Here is a 20269-nt window from a genome sequence, read left to right on the forward strand (position 1 = left end):
CCGGCTTCGCGCATAAGGCGCGTAAGCTCATGTCTTTCAATTTACATAGCGGGATACAATTGATATCTATTAGTTAAAGCGAGTAATCTATTCATTCCTTTAATACATACCTCAGAGAGTTCATGTACTTTGATTGGTCCAAGACTGGATACGTTTTGGTGTTTAGATATGTATGTACTGTTTGCCTGGAAATAAATAAATAAAATAAATAAATTAGATCATAAAAATCCTCAAAAATATAATCTATCAAATCTGATGAAAAAATCAAGAGGCTACACGCGTGGTTTAGGGTGTCACTGCTTGTGAGTTTACAGACACAAGTATTGAATCAAAGTTCAGAGGTTTTTGTATATAATGTGGTGAAGTATTGGGCAAACGTGTTAGACGTTATAATGAAAACAGCATTGAATCATTAAAATAGACAAAATGTATTTTACAGTCATCGTCTATATGAAACCATAAAAACCCCATAATCTACCCATCAAGTCGACATTCATTCAATTCATTTAAAAAAAACTTAAATTATCCTTTAAAGGCAATTACATGAGTTGATCAGCTCCATATCAAAACATTCAGAGTTATGGCGAGAATATACAATTATTTAGTAATATAAAGATTATTTGACTTACCCATGGTTTTACCACAAACCAAGTGTATATTGATACCTCGCCATGCAATGCCTCATAACCCATAAGATAAATATTAATCATTTTTTTATTCTTCACCTCAGACAAGCCTTCCCCACCTGAAGGCCCTCTCCAAGTCACCGACATCACCAACGAATCCTGCCGCCTTAGCTGGAACCCACCAGCAGACGATGGCGGTAGCGAGATCGCCAACTACCACGTTGAGAAACGCGAATCCGACGATGACTATTGGACAAAGTGCAGCAGTTTCGTCCAATCACCCGGCTTCACCGTGCCGAAGCTGTCCAGAGGGAAGGAGTATGTTTTCCGTGTAATGGCGGAGAATGCTCATGGTGGAGTCAGTGGGCCATTGGAATCGGCGCCAATCACGGCTAAGAATCCATATGGTAATTTCTATCAAGGGCGATCTTTGCCTTTATCGGGAGAACTTCCTGTATCTCTACATCTGTAAGATTGCTTCTACTAACACGACCTGTTCTACTAAAACTAAAGATTCTTTGAACTTCTGGTATCTCTACATCTGTAAGATTGGTTAGAACTACTAACAACCTGTTCTACTAAAATAACCATTATAAGAACTAAAATAACATTTAAAAGAGCTAAAATAACCATTATAAGAACTAAAATAACATTTAAAAGAGCTAAAATAACCATTATAAGAACTAAAATATAACCTTTCTTGGAACTTCCTGTATCTCTACATCTGTTAGATCGGTTCTACTAAAAACCTGTTCTACTAAAATAACCTTTATAAGAACTTAAAATAACATTTACAAGAGCTAAAATAACCATTATATGAACTAAAATATAACCTTTCTTGGAACTTCCTGTATCTCTACATCTGTTAGATCGGTTCTACTAACAACCTGTTCTACTAAAATAACCTTTTTAAGAATTGAAATAACCTTTACAAGAGCTAGAATAACCATTATAACAACTAAAATATAACCTTTCTTGGAACTTCCTGTATCTCTACATCTGTTAGATCGGTTCTACTAACAACCTGTTCTACTAAAATAACCTTTATAAGAACTTTAAATAACCTTTACAAGAGCTAGAATAACCATTATAAGAACTAAAATAACCTTTCTTAGAACTTTCTTTATCTCAACAAGTGTAAGTTTGGTTCTACTAACCTGACCTGCTCTACTAAAAAAATCCTCTCCTTTATTGAAACTTTCTTTATCTCTACGCCTGTAAGATCGCTTCTACATAACCTGTTGTACTAAAATAATTTTTGTCTTTATTAGATGTTCTACTAACACAACCTATTCTACTAAAATAATCTTGCCTTTGTTAGAGCTTTTGTTATCTCTTAAACATACATAGAATTGGTTTTACTAGCAACCTGTCTTAATCGCACAAACTTTGCCTTCATCAATATTCTATATTTCTACATGTGTAAGATTGATTCTACTATTACAACCTGTTCTACCTAAACAATCTTTGCCTTAGTAGAACTTTCTGCTTCTCTTCATGTGTAAAGTTTGTTCGGCTAGCAACTTGTTTTACCAATATACCTTTTTTTACTAACACAATCGTTCCCTTTATTAGAACCTTGGTTATCTCTTCTTATGCAAGATTGATTCTTCCTACACAATCTTTGCCTTTAAAGCCATTATACACTTTCGGTACAGGAAAGAAAAATAAAAGTTCATAGATTTACAAATAAATTACAGGGTTTACAGAAGGTAATGGTGACAGACTTCTCTTAAAATATTATTCCATGAAAATGCTGTACTTTTTGAGAAAACACTAAAACAATATCAATTCTCAATATCGAGAATTACGGATTTATTTTAAACACATGTCATGACACGGCGAAACGTGCGGAAACAAGGGTGGGTTTTCCCGTTATTTTCTCCCGACTCCGATGACCGATTGAGCCTAAATTTTCACAGGTTTGTTATTTTATATAGAAGTTGTGATACACGAAGTGTGGGCCTTGGACAATACTGTTTACCGAAAGTGTCCAATGGCTTTAAGTAGATTTTCCTGTGTCCCCCACACAAGCATGATTGGTTCTTCTAGCAAAACTTGCTCTATTAACACAATCATTGCCTTTATTTGAAGTTCCCGCATCTCTCTATCTCTCTAGCAGATCGGTTCTGCTCAAACAACGTGTTCTTCTCAAACAATATATTCCCTTATTAGAAACTTCCTGTGTTGTTTCTATGGCCCTTTTCGAAATCATGGCTTCGGCTTTGGATTCGGCTTCAGGCTACGTCCTCTCATTTGAAGCCCTGACACGTCTCAAAGCACGTGCAATTGTCAAAACAACCGCTGAGCTAAGCTAGCCTGAGTCGAAACCGTGGATTCGAAAGGGCCTACATGTGTATGTGTAAGATTAATTCTACTAACACATTCTTTGCCTTTATTCATTTTTTAAATATTAAATTAAATCCTAAAAGGATCACTAGATTCTTCTAACATGAGTTTTCTTGCATTGAACATCTTAATAAATGTTTCAACCTAACTTGTTTTTTGAGCCAATAAGCTCTTGAGTAAAAATATAAAATGCATTACGGGATAGCTCCATTAAATTTAATTAAATTCCAAATTTGGCCACAAAAAGTAGGCAGCCTTTTCAGCGTTTACATTTAATTACTTGGGTCATCACATTTAGTACAGTGTAGATAAGTTGTTAATCTGCCTGGTGCAATCTGCAGCACTACTTGCTTGTGCATAATCTTATTAAATCACATGTTTTAAAACGGAAATAACATGGAGATAACAGGTGTAAGTCGCCAGGCAAAAAGGATGTGCATTTTTAGCCTCTTTCTTTTAATGGGGCATTCATGTAATGGACCTTAGTTTGATCGATCTACTTTCCTTACAATCCAGATGAACCTGACGCCCCAGGAAAGCCAAAGATCGTCAGTTATGATCGCGACCGCGCCGACCTCCAATGGTCCGAACCGGTCTCCGACGGCGGGGATGCCATCACTGGTTACATTGTTGAGAAGAAGGAACCCAAAGCATCTCGCTGGTCTCGGGTCAACAAGTCCCCGATCCTGAGCACTAAGTTCAGTGTACCTGGCTTGATACAAGGACGTCAGTATGAATTCAGAGTTGTTGCTGAGAACCGGGCCGGACCTAGTCAACCTAGTGCTGAGTCGGATATCATGACGGCCAAACCGGAATTCGGTAAATACTTCTTACATTCTTTTGTGTCCCTATAGACCCATTGCACAATGCTCAGCACACTTGCATGCACGCGCGTCTTCTTTCCGCCAATACACAATGCACAAAATGATGGTGCACATGTTTCCTTACGCATTGGTGCATAAACATGTGTACCATCCTTTTGTGCCAGTTTGACCCCCTAAAATTGAAACAGTAGATGAAAGTCAAAGTCAAACGAATATGCCCCACCACCTACGCGATCACTGCATTATTGACGCGCCAAACTGCACTAGTAGTGTAGTTAGTCGCGAGTAAACATACACTTTGGACGTAAGCACGCATTAGGGAAATTTGGCACTTTTGTCTGCGATCCAGGTACTTAGCTTCTTAGGTATCTCTAGCATCAGTGCGGAATGCATTGCCTGCTATCACACGGCCCTTAGATCTGACGATATAATTATTTGATCCACACACAGAGAAACCTGCCATCGACACCAACGCCTTCAGCCTTCGTGATATCAAAGTCAAACAGGGAGAGCCTTTTGATATCAAGGTTCCCTTCACAGCCAGCCCTGCCCCTGACGCCATCTGGTACAAAGACAACCGTGAGCTGAAGACCTCTCCAAACGTAGAGGTTGAGATAACGGAGGAGGTAGCTACACTGAGAAACAAAGCATCAGAGAGAGGAGATAGCGGGAAATATAAGGTCACCTTGGAGAACGATTCAGGGACGGATTCTGTCTCTCTCACAGTCACTGTCCTCAGTAAGTGTCTCATTTTTAATAAATAACAGAGATGTGGTTTCTCCGTTTTGTTTTGCCCTAGATAAAAAGAATTTAAGTTGTGTTCTTGTCCTCCAAAAAAAATCAAATTCATAAAAAATGAAGATTAAAACCCTACAATAACACCTAGATTGCAAAGTAGGGGTTTTAAAACCAAAGATAAATATTAATATTGGGCTTTATGCTCGCAAGTTTGCGATCTTGCATGCGTTGAGTTCAAGTTTTTTTCTCAACAACCTACCACATCCCTGAAATAGTGTAAGTGTTAAAGGAACACGTTGCCTGGGATCGGGCGAGTTGGTCTATGAAAAGCGTTTGAAACCATTTGTTGTAAAAGGCATATGGTTAGAAAGATAATTTAAAAGTAGAATACAATGATCCACACACATTTGCCTCGAAATTGTGTGGTTTTCCTTTTACTTTGCGAACTAACACGGTCGGCCATTTATGGGAGTACAAAATTTGACTCCCATAAATGGCCGACCGTGTTTGTCGACGAGGTAAAAGGAAAACCACGCAATTTCGAGTGATACTTGTGTGGATCATTATCTTCTACTTTTAAAATATCTCTCTAATCATATGCATTTTATAACAAACGGTTACAAACGCTTTTCAATGACCAACTCGACCGATCCAAGGCAACGTGTTCCTTTAAATATAAGACACAGGGAAGCTAAGGGAACGCACCCATAGCTGAGCTTCTGTCTTCCCATGTTTCTCCTTCCATGTTTTGGTGACCAGGTGATAATCTGAGTTCTTTGATGTTTCTGTATGAGTGCCCTGCGAGTCTCATATGCACTGTTGTATTTTAGTGGATAGATTTGGTTCATTGCCATACAGTTCAGTATTTATCAAATGTTGACTCTAGTGTACAATGAAGCGTTTTTGCAGAATGGCTCCGTAGGTAGGACACTAGAGATTGTTAATCTGGAGGTTGCTGGTTCAAATCCTCTTCTAGTAAATTTTACTTTATATGTACATGTACCCCCAAACTGTATAATTTGTAAGCAAAGATAAGAAATGTTAAATATTTATACGCTCATGTTGTGTTTTTCTTTCCAAGGCCCTCCTCTTGCGCCCAAAGGCTCCACTAGATTACTTTTTAGATTTAGTTTCAGTTGGACTGGGTCAAGTTGATTATCTGGAGGTTGCTGGTTCAAATCCCTCTCCTTGATATACATGTACCCCCGAACTGTATAATTTGTACTTAAAGATACATAAGAAGTGTGAAGTATTTAATTTCTGGTGTTTTGTTTTCCTTTTGCGCCCAAGGCCCCATTAGATTACTCTGAGTTCCAGAAGGACTCGGTCTAGTTGATAATCTGGAGGTTGCTGGTTCAGATCCTGTTGTCAAATTTTCTTTATTCACCCCAAACTGTACAATTTGTAACCAAAGATAAAAAGTGTGAAGTATTTAATTTCTGATGTTGTGTTTTCCTTCTAAGGCCCTCCTCTTGCGCCCAAGGCTCCATTGGATTACTCCGAGTTCCAGAAGGACTCAGTCAAGTTGACTTGGAATCCCCCAGAGCATGATGGGAATGGAACCATCACCGGGTACGTCATCGAGCAGCGTGACGGTAACCGTGACAACTGGAGTAAGGTTACGAGCTCGGCATCTCAGGGCGGATACACCGTCAAGAATCTCATCAATCATAACGATTACGCGTTCCGTGTTTCTGCCGTCAATCAGTACGGAGTCAGCGAGCCTCTGGATGGTAGACAGGTCAAGATCAAACTGCCATTCGGTAAGTGACCCCTTGAACTTTGAACTCTGTTGTTGGATAGGCAAAAATTCCTCCTATTTTAGTCTGTTTTCCGATTTTTATACCCTTAATTTTTGTTTGTTATTATAAATAGGCCCTTACAAGTGTGTTAGAGCCTAAACCTTGTGTACAGTAGGCCAGCCCTTGTACTTGATAAAACATTCCTACCTTTTTTCCAATGACCAAGTATCATGCCTGTTTTTACCCCAGCCCATTGGAACGTAAGATAGATTTGCTGAACATATGAGTTATGATGATTAGCAGGAACCAAGTTGAAGTATATGGCTGGTAGCCTGTTTTCTGCTTATGGGTCTTGTTTCATTAGGCTTGCCCACTGAAATTTTTAACACCATGTTAATAGCTCTCTTTGAATAGTGTTGGTTCCAGTGAAATAAAATGGTGGTTACTGACTTAAGGATTCGATCCTTATGCTCTGATAATCTTCAGGAGAACCATTGGAGAACGAAGAAGGCGGTCAGACAAATTGATTGAAACGTTGAGTCGTTTAACATCGGGTTTATTTTTTCAGAAAAGAGACTTTCGCATGGTGTTACAGCAAACCTCTCTTAGTTATACTTCCACTATGCAAAGTTTCAAGTACTAAATATAACAAGAACTCTCAACTTTTATTCTAGATGAGCCTGATTCACCCAGTGTACCTAAGATCGATGCTATCGATCGTAACTCAGCGGCCCTCAGCTGGTCGTCCCCTCTCAATGATGGTGGTAGCCCAGTTACCGGTTACGTCGTTGAGTACCGGCCAACAGACAGCAATAAATGGTCACCAGCTAACTCCTACCCAACCAAGGAGGAGAGCTACACTGTACCTGGTCTTGCCGAGGGGCAAGAGTACCAGTTTAGAGTGATTGCCTTGAATGAGGCAGGACCAGGGAAGCCAAGCAGAGCTACGGAATCCGTCGTTGCAAAAGCACCAATTCGTAAGATATTTTTTTATACTTTGTGTGTGTTTGTTCCTCTTGTTAACTACTTTGTCTGGATGGTCTGGGGGTCGTCCTAGCCCTACATAGGACTCTTCCACTGTGCTGTACACAGATAAAGAGTGCTTCATATTAAGGCCTGTTTCTGGGGCGGAAAATTTTCAAAGCTTCATAACTCAAATCTTACCTGCAAGAAGCCATCAATTTTAACAGATTCACATTCAATGGCAGCATACATTTTTCTGCGGTGGGTTTTGGTTTTCATCATAGAGTTATATATAAGAACTAGAGGGCGCACTGGTTATGCTGCTTGCACAAACGCGACGGGACCGCAAGATGACAAGCGCGCCATTCTGTACGCGCGTTGAATAAGAAATACACGTTCTGAGTTTTTTTATTGAACGCTCACGCGATGTTGTTTGTTCAACTTACAAATGGCCGCACGAACACCGCTGTTAGATGGCTGTTTTGTCAACGTAAAATGCGCGCATGCCGGGTCACATATATAGGCCAGTGCACCCTCTCATTCTTATAATATAACTCTATGGTATTCATATATTCTTCACAAATCCGTCCTTTGTATGAATTAATGCAGATAAGCTGTTTTGCCCTAAAAAATGTCATTTTTCGAGTTGGGCTGTTTTGCCATGAAGGGGCCAAGATACGGCTGTTGCTGAAGGTGTTACTAAGGACATCCTATACTTCAACACATGATGACGCAGGGATCCGGTTGTAGCCTTAGCCATAAGCGCAAATTCTACATAGAGTCATTCTTTGTTAGACTTAAAAAAAAAATCCATTTTCTGAGTATAGAGTGTCATGGCTGAGTGGTTAAGAGCATCGAATTCAAGTTCTGTTGCAGTCACCGGAGTGTGGGTTCACCGGAGTGTGGCGCTCTATCTAGCCCTATATTGGTAGGGACACCGCCAATATAGGGCGAGATAGCTCAGTTGGTAGAGCGCCGGCACGTTAATCCGGAGGTCGTTGGTTCGAATCCCACTCTAGTCAATTCTTTGTTCAACCCCAAATATCTTTTCAAAAGTTACCCAGTCAGTTTCCCTTGTGGTTTATATTGATATCTGAAACAAAAAGTCGCATCCCCTTAAGGTGATCCCCTGGCTGCCGCTTACCAGGTTGTATCGTAATTTGGGTGTGATCTCTGGCTACACGGCAGTTAACGGTTGTATGGCTTCTGACTGGCACCCCCGAACAAAGATATTGACAAAATAGGGACACCGCCAGAATAGGGCTAGATAGCTCAGTTGGTAGAGCGCCGGCACGTTAATCCGGAGGTCGTTGGTTGGAATCCCACTCTAGTCAATTCTTTGTTCAACCCCAAAAATCTTTTCAAAAGTTACCCAGTCAGTTTCCCTTGTGGTTTATATTGATATCTGAAACAAAAAATCGCATCCCCTTTAGGTGATCCCCTAGCTGCCGCTTCCCAAGTTGTATCGTAATTTGGGTGTGATCCCTGGCTACACGGCAGTTAACGGTTGTATGGCTTATGACTGGCACCCCCGAACAAAGATATTGACAAAATAGGGACACCGCCAATATAGGGCTGGATAGCTCAGTTGGTAGAGCGCCGGCACGTTAATCCGGAGGTCGTTGGTTGGAATCCCACTCTAGTCAATTCTTTGTTCAACCCCAAAAATCTTTTGAAAAGTTACCCAGTCAGTTTCCCTTGTGGTTTATATTGATAATGTTACATAGCTATGAATTGCGTGTTCCGCGTGATAATCTTGCGCGCCGACACTCGGAAGCCAGCCGGTTATAAACACTGGTCAGTTTAAACACTTCCACGTGACACGCTCTCCACCAACAGGAGTAGAGAAACTGTCTTTTTAGTCTACTTGTCATGCACATTTACCATGTGCGTTACCGGGCAGTCTGGGTGATATTCTACTTGTTATGTGCTTTATGATCATGGAACGGTATTGGGAGTTGACGAACTAGTTTCTCGCAGCTTCGCCTCAGAAACTAGTTTGTCATTTTCCAATACCTTGGGGAGCTAATATCGACTATTCATCCCTTGACCCATGTTACATAATAAAATTCTTCTTCTTCATGCCTCTGAAGAAGGTCCGGTTTGGATCGAAAGCTACGGCCATTTACCCTAGTCATTATATATAATAAAGTTCCATATTTTGTCTTTTAGTGCCGGCTGATGCACCAGGGCGTCCATCAGTTGATAAAGTCCGCAAGGATCACATTGGTGTTTCTTGGACAAGACCAGTGTCTGATGGTGGATCTAAAATTATTGACTACGTGGTTGAGAAACGCAAGGTTCCAGACAGTGGTCACAAGGGTGACTGGGTAGAGGTAAATAAAAATTACCATTCTTTTAAATTAAAGGCACTGGACACTATTGGTAATTACTCAAAATAATTGTTAACATAAAAACTTACTTGGTAACAAGTAATGGAGGGTTGTTGACAGTATATAAACATTGTGATAAACGGCTTCATCTGAAGCAACGCAGTTTTTGAGCAAGAAGTAATTTCTCAGTAAAATATTTGAATTGATTTTGAGACCTCAGCTGATGTCTCAAAATCAAGCATCTGAAAGCACACAACTTTATGTGACAAGGGTGTTTTTTCTTCAATTATTATTTCGCAACTTTGACGGCCGATTGAGTTCAAATTTTCACAGGTTTGTTATTTTATGCATATGCTGAGATACACCAAGAGAGAATACTGGTCTTTGACAATTACCAAAGTTGTCCAGTGCCTTTAAATAAACATAACAGACTTGGTTTTTGCTAACAAAACAGTTTATGTGCACTTTATGTAATCCACCGTATACATAAACTGGCAAACCTGTAGAAGTTTGAGATCGATCTGCCATCTGGGTCATAAGAAAATATTTAAAAACTCATTACACATTGTACATGACATCGATTAAAAAAAATGAATAAAAAGCTCACTGAGCGATAAACTCCAAACAGGAATTAGTTTTATTTATTTTTCTTCAAGTATGACATTTCAGACGGAAATATTTAAAGGGATTTCTTTTTTTACCAGCATCATCATTAGAACGTGTAAGTTTTATGTAAATCTATGATCTTTGACCAGTTTTTTTTCTTACCAATTCTGTAATGTTCCTTTAAGAAGAGATTTGTTGGTGAACCTGTGAAGGGGCTCCAAGGTCGAATTAAATTTTGTGCAGCACTCATTTTCCAATTGACCACCATCTTTGATGAAACGTGCATGCGTGTAAGACTATCATTGTTTGTTTGTTTGTTTGTTTGATTTTCTCTCCATGGGAACTCAGCAAACTCCCACAAAGGGATATAACACCAAGCTCGCAATAGCCAATCTCTCTCAACAAACATTGAAGTTGTGATTCAGTAACAAGACGACAATATTTATTCTAGTCATTGTGAAATCAGCGGTTAGCTGGGGGATTCGAACCCACAACCTTGTGATTGCAAGTCCTGCAGTCTTACCACTTGACCACGGTGACATTGGCTGAGAGTTGTTCGCAGCTTATACACTTTTTCATTGGTTAATATAATCAAATTTGGCAGTCGATGACACTGTGTTGTATGTGCGATTCATTCATCTATACAACATTTATTTCCGTATCACAGAAAGAGGAAAATACAGAAGTGCATGCAGAAAATATACAATGTATAATAAGTAAACTAAGGCATACAAAATGGCCATATAATAAAACAAGAAGTTAAAGAGGAAGTGATATGAGGGCAAATCCCGGAACGCAGAGCTTTAGGAGGGATGCCTAACATGACAGAAAGACAGACAAACAAGCAGACAACAACAAAACAAAAGTCAGCCAAAAATAAAGATTGTGTAGAGCAGGGGTTTAGTAATAAGAGAGAACAAAAAAAGACCAATTAGGGAAATAATTTAAGTGAGAATAAACAAAATTAATCTATAGACCTTATGCACATGATGTCATATCAGTAGGGCGCCCTCACCTAGAGGTAAAAAAGCGGCCATTCATGATGAAGCGGCTGGATGGCGTCTATGCATATGGTCTGTTCAGCTAATTGTTTACTTTTATCGCAGGCTGTCAAAGTATCACCAAAGGAAGAGCAAGCTATCGTACCTGATCTTGAAGAGGGGGAACAATATGAGTTCAGAGTACGAGCCAATACAGAGGCTGGGCCGCCGGGCAAACCAAGCACACCAACACCAGCTGTGACTGCTGAAGATAGACCAGGTAAAGATAACAACAGCCCTTTACACTAATGCAATGATAGAATATTCCATATTGGCACTGATTCCTAGTTGGCATAAAAGAACGAGGAACTGTAATACTCAGCAGAACGTGGGTTCGAATCCCAGCCGTGACACTTGTGTCCCTGAGCAAGACACTTAACTATAGTTGCTTCTCTCCACCCAGGGGTAAATGGGTACTAAATGGTTCTTGTGATTGGTTTAGCCTAGTAGCGCACACAATTGTTGCACAGGCTGTATACTCCCCAGAGAGTTGAGATGGTTTAAGGAATGATTTAAGGCTAAGTGACCAGGGGTTATAATGTCAGAAGCGCTTTGAGAAGCTCTCGGGTGTGAAAAGTGCTATATAAAAACTGGTTATTAATATTTGTTAGTACTTGAAAGAAAAGGGAACAAAACCAGCCTGACATTACAGGGAGGGGAAGGAGGTCATGGCCTCAGTTGTCTCTGGTCTTGGCATTGGCTCCCAAATCAGCATTTAAGATAAGGATAAGGACATCTGTTGGCTTTATTTGTATGTACATCGGATTTGAATGCGAATCTCAAGAATCATGAAGGCCATGTGAAATTATGCCAGGTCAAAGGTGATTATGTATGTCGGCTCAACAGCAGAGCTGTGGCGTAAATCAGGAGTCTCGAAATGTGACGTCAGATGTTCAGGCTACGGCCCTTGTAGAGGCTCTGTAGAGTAGTTTTAGTGCCCTCTGTTGGCTGATTGGCACCGCCTTTACAATGTCTATCTTCTTTTTTTCTACATTTCAGAGCGTCCCGTCTTGGACATCTCCTCACTGAAAGACATCAAGGTCAAAGGTGGTGATAGCTTCGACTTCAAGCTCAACTTCACGGGAGTACCCAAACCTGAAATAACCTGGGAGCTGAACGGGGCTCCAGTGAAGGAGGATGGTCGTTCGATCATCAAATCAACTCATGATGTGACTGCATTGATTGTTGAGAGCGCGCGGCGTTCTAATGGAGGGCGCTATACTATTACACTGAAGAACAGCGCTGGGAGTGATACTGGAAAGGTCAAAGTGGTTGTTCTGGGTAAGTTATTTAAAGGAGCTGTGTCGTCATGATTGAAAGAAAGGATAAACAAAAACATTATATTATATACATGTACGAGTAAAGTAGCATTTTTGTTGTTTGCTCCAGTAGGCGTTTTAAGAGCTAAGTATACCTTTGTTTTTTTTAACTGTTCGATTGTTTTAGTCCTATACACAATATACAATAAAACTAACCTGCGATTTTGAGACACCTCCAAAAATTCAGAGTGAATATACGTCCTTACAGGCAGAATAATCCCTAATAGGAATTCACAATCTAGGAGATGTTTCTGACAGAAGCGCTTCACAGATTCAACATTGGGGGTATAACCACATTACTTCAAGGTGAAATGTTTCTCAAAATGCTATCGAAAGCTGTTGCAGGCTTCTAATCAGTGAGTTTTTGTTGCCGTTAATTTTGAGAGTGATTACCAAAGGTATACATTGTACCTTCTCTTTAAACAATGGCATACAATTTATCCCATTCCTATCCCCAGATGCACCCGATACCCCCAGAGGGTCCCCTCAAGCGGTTTACTGTTATTACACAATTGACCCCATTCTAAACCCAGATGTACCCCAACCCTTTAAACAATGGCATACAATTGATCCCATTCCTACCCCCAGATGCACCCGATACCCCAGAGGGTCCCCTCAAGCGGTTTACTGTTATTACACAATTGACCCCATTCTGAACCCAGATGTAACCCAACCCTTTAAACAATGGCATACAATTTATCCCATTCCTACCCCCAGATGCACCCGATACCCCCAGAGGGTCCCCTCAAGCGGTTTACTGTTATTACACAATTGACCCCATTCTAAACCCAGATGTACCCCAACCCTTTAAACAATGGCATACAATTGATCCCATTCCTACCCCCAGATGCACCCGATACCCCAGAGGGTCCCCTCAAGCGGTTTACTGTTATTACACAATTGACCCCATTCTGAACCCAGATGTAACCCAACCCTTTAAACAATGGCATACAATATATCCCATTCCTACCCCCAGATGCACCCGATACCCCCAGAGGGTCCCCTCAAGCGGTTTACTGTTATTACACAATTGACCCCATTCTAAACCCAGATGTACCCCAACCCTTTAAACAATGGCATACAATTTATCCCATTCCTACCCCCAGATGCACCCGATACCCCCAGAGGGTCCCCTCAAGCGGTTTACTGTTATTACACAATTGACCCCATTCTAAACCCAGATGTACCCCCAACCCTTTAAACAATGGCATACAATTTATCCCATTCCTACCCCCAGATGCACCCGATACCCCAGAGGGTCCCCTCAAGGTGTTCAACATCACCCCAGACTCCGCCTCCCTCTCCTGGAGACCACCTAAAGACGGCCCAGACGACGTTGAGAACTACATCGTGGAGAAGAAAGATGGCGACACCGGCACGTGGAATAAGGTCAGCAGTTTCTGCGCTACACCGAACATCAAAGTACGCAATCTACAACAAGGGACTGAGTACATGTTTAGAGTCAGTGCTGAGAACCAGTATGGCTCTAGTAAGCCATTGCTGAGTGAACCCATCATTGCTAAGCATCCATTTGGTGAGTTTTTTGGGACAAAAAATCAGGCAGTTATAGTGAAATAGTTAAAATACATTCATAAATACCTGGGATAGGTTTTGTTTTAATTTCATTTATTTCTTTTGTTTTCATTTGTACTGGTAACAAAGCCATTGACTCTTAAAAAAGTGAACTCAATCACTTTACTCGAACTTGCGAGATAATAATGAAAGAAAAAACACCCTGGTCACACTAAGTTGTGTGCTTTCAGGTGCTTGATTTCGTCACCTCAAATTCTTAATCTGAGGTCTACATCTTTCTCGAAAACTACCTCACTTCAGAGGGAGCCGTTTCTCACAATGTTTTATATTATCAACCTCTCCCCATTACTTGTTACCAAATGAGGTTTTATGCTAATAATTATTTTGAGTAATTACCAATAGTGTCCACTGCCTTTAAGCCATTTACTCTTAGAAAAGTGAACTTAACCACTTTACTAGCCAACAGAGCAAACAGGGGCCCAATTTCATAGAGCTACTAAGCAGAAATGAGCAAGGTACCATTCGGAAAATAAACATTTTGTGACAAGGTAGATTCGTTGGTAACCTTATTCTAGTAAGCGTATTCAATTTTTTTCATGCTTAGCTACTGTTTGTGCTTATGAAATTGGGGCCTGGAAAGAAGTTTCCATTTTAGATGTTGGAGGAAAAACCCCCCCGAGAAGTATTCCAGGGCAAAACCCACGCAGTCGGGTAGGGACTGACAACCCAATCCAGGGCTCCTGGCATGATTCGAACCAGGGTCCTAGAGGTGGAAGGTGGGGAAAGATACCTCTACGCCAACCCGACCTCTGGTTTATCCGTTCTTATTTTATGGGGTGAGAGGAGATCCTGTGGCCATTTTTAAAACTGAAACTTCCTTCTTTGTCATTTTTCTGAAAGTCATTGGCTTCACAAGTAAATAAATAAGTAAATATAAAAGTTTTCAGGAAAGTCGTATAATACCAGTACTGGTAAATACGTTGTACATGCTCAACTGATTTTTGTCTCATGAGACAAAACTCATTTTTGTGACATTGTTTTAATCATTTCTCAAAACTAAAGCACTAGTTTAATTTTAAGGGAAGTTTTTTACCATCATTATCAAACCGTTTAAGTTTAATATAAATCTGTGGGAATTTATTTTGAGTCCCAAAACCATTTAAGGGAAGTAGAATAATAATTTAGGATTGACATCTGCTTTTCTCTTTAGATGCTCCTGGAGCCCCCCAAGCCCCTCAAGCAACCCAGACCGACCGCACAGCCATCAGCATTGCATGGAAGCCACCAACCCACGACGGTGGCAACCCCATCTCAAGCTACATCGTTGAGAAACGTGAAGCTGGTATGACAAAATGGTCCCCTGCTACCAGGGCGCCAGTGAAGGACACGAGTTGCTCTGTGCCGAAGCTGAACGAAGGAACAGATTATGAGTTCAGAGTGACTGCTCAGAATGAGGCTGGACCGGGAAGGCCGAGTGAAGCTAGTGAAGCCATTACGGCTGCTCCACCCTCAGGTAAAATTATTACTCAAATCCTTAAAGGAACTGGATGTGTTCGGTTATTGTCAAAGAACAGTTTTTCTCACTTGGTGTATCCGAACATAATATGCCTAAAACAACAAATCTTTAAAGGCACTGTTCGGAATTTAGAGAAGATCAATGGTATTTTGTCCACATTTAAACTAAATCTAGCTTGTCAGATTTTGAAAGCGCCGCCTTCTGTAACAGATCTACCCTCACATTTGTCCCTTTTTCGTCCTGTTATTTTCTATAGTTTTCATTAATATAATTCAGATATTCTGACTTTCACAGTTACAGCAGCTTATATCTAACAGCACAATGTATTGTTTTATTGTTACAGTGAAACCTAAGATTCGTGGTGATTCCCGCAGTAAAGACGTCACCGTTCTAGCCGGTGAACCATTCAGAGTTGATATACCATTTGAGAGTACTCCAGCACCTCATGTCACTATGACACAAGACGACAAAGGTGGTGCCGAGGTCTCCTTTGGTGGTCGCTTCAATGTAGAGGTACGTCAAATATTACAACAAATCTGTGCTTATAATTTGTTTTTACCCGCACACCGATGTCTATTGAGCACTGCATACTCGGTACTTTCCTGAGCTATGTGAAAAAAAATCATAGGCATCTTACATTTGGTGGACCTGAAAATATGAACATATGAAAATGTTGTTGTTACATTTATTATAGGAAAGCCCTGAAACAGAAACCATTTCATGCAAGAGATCTGAGCGCTCTGACAGCGGGAAATACACAGTTACATTGAGAAATAATGAAGGTGCTGATACATGCAGTCTGAGAGTCACTGTTGTAGGTAAGTAGGAGGCTAGATACTAGACTTAGCAATATACGATCTTTATAATTTTCTTTTCTTATATAACTATGTGATGAGTTTTTACCATTTTTTACTTTTTTATGTATTGATTTTTCATTTATATTTAAACTTACACGGTTGAAAGATAGTGATGGTAGAAAGCTTCCCTTGAAATATTAGTTTTTGAGAAATGAGTAAAACAATTTCACCAATTGCGACAACAATTATTATAGCATGTACAACAGATTTACTCGACTCTTAAAAAACATTGGTCTGTGATTTTTACTTTTTTTTCTCTAAAAAACTCGACTACATGTACTTATGAAGCTGAAACTTCTTCAGGTGAATTATATTACGTACATCTTCATTCACAGTGAGTGGGGATTCATGTCTTGGCCACAATTGTTATCTACAAAAGTTATCAAACCCTTTATTCAAGAGGTCACAGTTTCAAATCCCATTCTAGTCAATGCTTCTTTGTTCACCCTGATTGACTAATGGAAAATTACTCTGGAAGTTGTTTGTTCAATCATTGCTGCTTATTTGTGTTTATAGACAAGCCTGGTCCTCCAGAGGCTCCGTTAGAGGTAACTGATGTCACAGCAGAGTCAGCCAAATTGGCATGGAACCCACCCAAGGATGATGGAGGTAGCCGTATCACCAACTATGTGGTGGAAAAGAGAGAAGGTGTACGTAGCTGGAACAAGGTAGGATTTTGGGCTGATCATGGCCCAATTTCATAGATCTGCTAAGCACAATTTTGTTTAGCAGGAAATTTCTGCCTTGACTAAAACAGGATTACCAACTAAATATCCATTTGTTGCATACTGCTTGTTTCTGGTATTCAACTGTTGTTTGCTTATCCTGAAAATCACAAGGAAATTTGGTTGGTAATCCTGTTTTTATCAAGGAAGACATTTTATGCTAAGCAAATTTTTTGTGCTGAGCAGCTCTATGAAATTGGGTCCATGTCATATACAGTGTGTCTGAATCGAGCAGTCGGGCCGTGCTGCTTGTTCTAGCATCATTTTGTTTCAAATCCTTTGGCAAGATTTTTAAAGACCCTCTAACACAGAAAATGATGGCTGAAAAATTTCTGCTAAAACAATTTAGCAGAAAACCATTCATTAATTGTACATGAGATTGGTATTTGGGCTGGTAACCTGTTTGTGGTAGCCATTATTGTTTTGTGCTTAGCTTCTTTTTGTGCTTAAGCATCTCATTGAAGTTGGGCCCAGCTGCTTAAACAAAAACATTCTGTAAAACTTTTCTGCAAAGCAAAACTACTGTGTTAGAGGTCTTTTGTTACTGTTTTCTGTTTGATTCTTTCTAGGTGACTAGTTTTGTTCGGGTACCAAACTACAACGTGGGAGATCTCGATGAAGGGCAGCAGTATTTCTTCCGTGTCAGAGCGGAGAACCAGTATGGTGTCGGTGAACCATTGGAACAATCCACAGCAGTAGTCGCTAAGAATCCATACGGTAAATTATTGAACATTGTTTCAAATTGATAGTCAAATTAATTTAACTGAATTGATAGACCAACAGCTTTGGTCCACATACTGCATGTCTTTGGAACTCCTTGCCTTGTGCATGTTTCCATCTATTCTACAATCTAAACTGTTTAAAGAGGATAATATCAATTCCTACCTTCAGCTCCTGAGTACGTTTCATCTTTCGTATTGTTCTTTTAGAAGCCCCTTACCAAGAGTAGCTTTTAGCCTTGTTTGGGGCGAACTTGCATACAAAAAATGTACATACATGTAACAACTCATTCTACACCACGAAAGTAGATACAATTATTTACCTTCAAGCAGGCTTGTTTCCTTGATAGAGCTTATAAGTTAATGAAAATTCAAAAGTTGCGCAATTGTGTCAAATTGTTATAGGCACTGGAATTATAGCACGTTTGAGTCCAATATCCAACACGCCCTTCGGCTGTATTGGATATGGTGCTCAGAAGCGCTTTACTTTCCTGTATTCCTCTGAGGCTTGTGTGATAACTTAAAATGTTGTTACCACAATTTGGTTGAATGTTGATCATCTGATATTTAGATGTTTCTGACGCCCCTGGTAAGCCTGTGATTGAGGAGGTAGATCGAGGGTTCGTCAGCATGACTTGGGAAGCACCTCATAACGACGGAGGAGCAAAGATTGCTGGATATAATGTTGAGAAGAGAGAACCAGATATGGATTGGGTTCAGGTACGTTACTATTTAAGTCATCATCGCTGCATCAACGATATCTGGATCGGGTTACAAAATACAATGTACCGGTAGATAGATAACATTCTTTTGTACTATTATGAGAGTTACCCCATACACTGATGTGTGTTAAGCACTGTGTACACAGTGTATAGTTGTGGTCTGGAATGACAAAGGTCTTGGGTTCGAGTCCCACCTAATTAATTCTAGGGATTTTTTTCACTGGACTCAAGAAAGTTTCAAGTAATAATACACATTCAAGTATTGGTAAAAACAAATTAAGATATTATTTATTCTGATACAAACAAATCAGCTATTAAAACCATTGCTGTACCGGCTGCTGAAAACGAAATTTACTACTCTGCGGTAGTACAGTTAATCACGATCCTATAAGCTAAAGTAGTAGTCCCAGCCTATTTTCTGTACCAGCCGCCCGGGTAATAGTTAAAAAAGCAGGACAGTTCTTTTCAGAACTGAGAAGTCTCCCGAACCCCCGAACATCTACTCTGCGGTGGTAGAATAAAGCAAGACAGTTCTCTAAGAACAAACTCTACCAGGCATTAGATACACACATGGTATTACCGCAAACCAAATATATATCGATACCTCACCATGCAATGCCTCAAATCCTATATAAAATTTATCTTAAGTACCCTAGCCTGGCGATACTCTTATTTGATTGTATTACACAGTGCAACAGTTACTTGGTAAAGGACACCAGGCTATTCTGAGTAACCTACATCTAGCCTGGCAATACTCTTACTTGATTGTATTACACAGTGCAATAGTGACTTTGTAAAGGACACCAGGCTACTCTGAGTAACATAGCCTGGCAATACTCTTAATTGATTGTAACACTCAGTGCAACAGTTACTTGGTAAAGGACACCAGGCCACTCTGAGTAAACTAGCCAAATAATACTCTTATTTGATCGTATCACACATTGCAATGGTAACTTGAGGACACCAGGCTATCCTTGAGTAACCTAGCCTGGTAAAAGTCTTGTTTGATTGTATTCCACAGTGCAATAGTTACTTGGTAAAGGACACCAGGCTATCCTTGAGTAATCTGAAAGAGACAAATGAGTATGAGTTCCGAGTGATTGCTAAGAACTCGGCTGGACTGAGTCCCCCGAGCAGACCATCCAACGCTGTCATCCCTAAACCTCAATACTGTAAGTTCACTGTTAGGTTTTGTCTCTTTCAAAATATCTAATAACTCTCACAAACGTTTCTTTTTTCTTTTAAAGGTAGTGGACACTATTGGTAATTACTCAAAATAGTTATTACCATAAAACCTTACTTGGTACCGAGTAATGGGGAGCTGTTGATAGTATAAAACATTGTGAGAAACGGCTCCCTCTAAAGTAACGTAGTTTTTGAGAAAGAAGTAGTTTTTCAGGAATTTGATTTTGAGACCTCAGAATTAGATTTTGAGGTCTCAAAATCAAGCATTTGAAAGCACACAACTTCGCGTGACAAGGGTGTTTTTTCTTTCATTATTATCTTGCAACTTGGATGACCAATTGAGTTCAAATTTCCACAGGTTTGTTATTTTATGCATATCGTCAGCAATTTCACGAAGGGCTAAAAAGTCCCCTGCAGCCAAAAATGTCTGTTTCGAGAAAACCGCGTTTTAAGTTTAGCTAATTTTGAAACT

At 40.0% G+C, this 20269-nt stretch overlaps 1 protein-coding gene across 3 annotated transcripts in view; it reads left to right on the forward strand.

The window, feature by feature from the left end:
- The window catches only part of LOC117301182 (twitchin-like), a 106023-nt gene that overhangs the window by 48822 nt on the left and 36932 nt on the right, over positions 1–20269 (forward strand). For all 3 annotated transcript variants that reach the window (XM_033785084.1, XM_033785085.1, XM_033785086.1), the window contains 16 exons: positions 731–1033; positions 3492–3794; positions 4250–4537; positions 6001–6300; positions 6954–7256; positions 9415–9578; positions 11288–11441; positions 12221–12502; positions 13778–14074; positions 15284–15586; positions 15933–16102; positions 16284–16407; positions 16963–17114; positions 17741–17888; positions 18462–18610; positions 19634–19784. In XM_033785084.1, coding sequence (XP_033640975.1) covers positions 731–1033; positions 3492–3794; positions 4250–4537; positions 6001–6300; positions 6954–7256; positions 9415–9578; positions 11288–11441; positions 12221–12502; positions 13778–14074; positions 15284–15586; positions 15933–16102; positions 16284–16407; positions 16963–17114; positions 17741–17888; positions 18462–18610; positions 19634–19784 — 3591 coding nt within the window. The remainder of the gene's footprint in view (positions 1–730; positions 1034–3491; positions 3795–4249; positions 4538–6000; positions 6301–6953; positions 7257–9414; positions 9579–11287; positions 11442–12220; positions 12503–13777; positions 14075–15283; positions 15587–15932; positions 16103–16283; positions 16408–16962; positions 17115–17740; positions 17889–18461; positions 18611–19633; positions 19785–20269) is intronic.

This window comes from Asterias rubens, chromosome 16, assembly GCF_902459465.1.
Source record: "Asterias rubens chromosome 16, eAstRub1.3, whole genome shotgun sequence".
NCBI lineage: Eukaryota > Metazoa > Echinodermata > Asteroidea > Forcipulatida > Asteriidae > Asterias > Asterias rubens.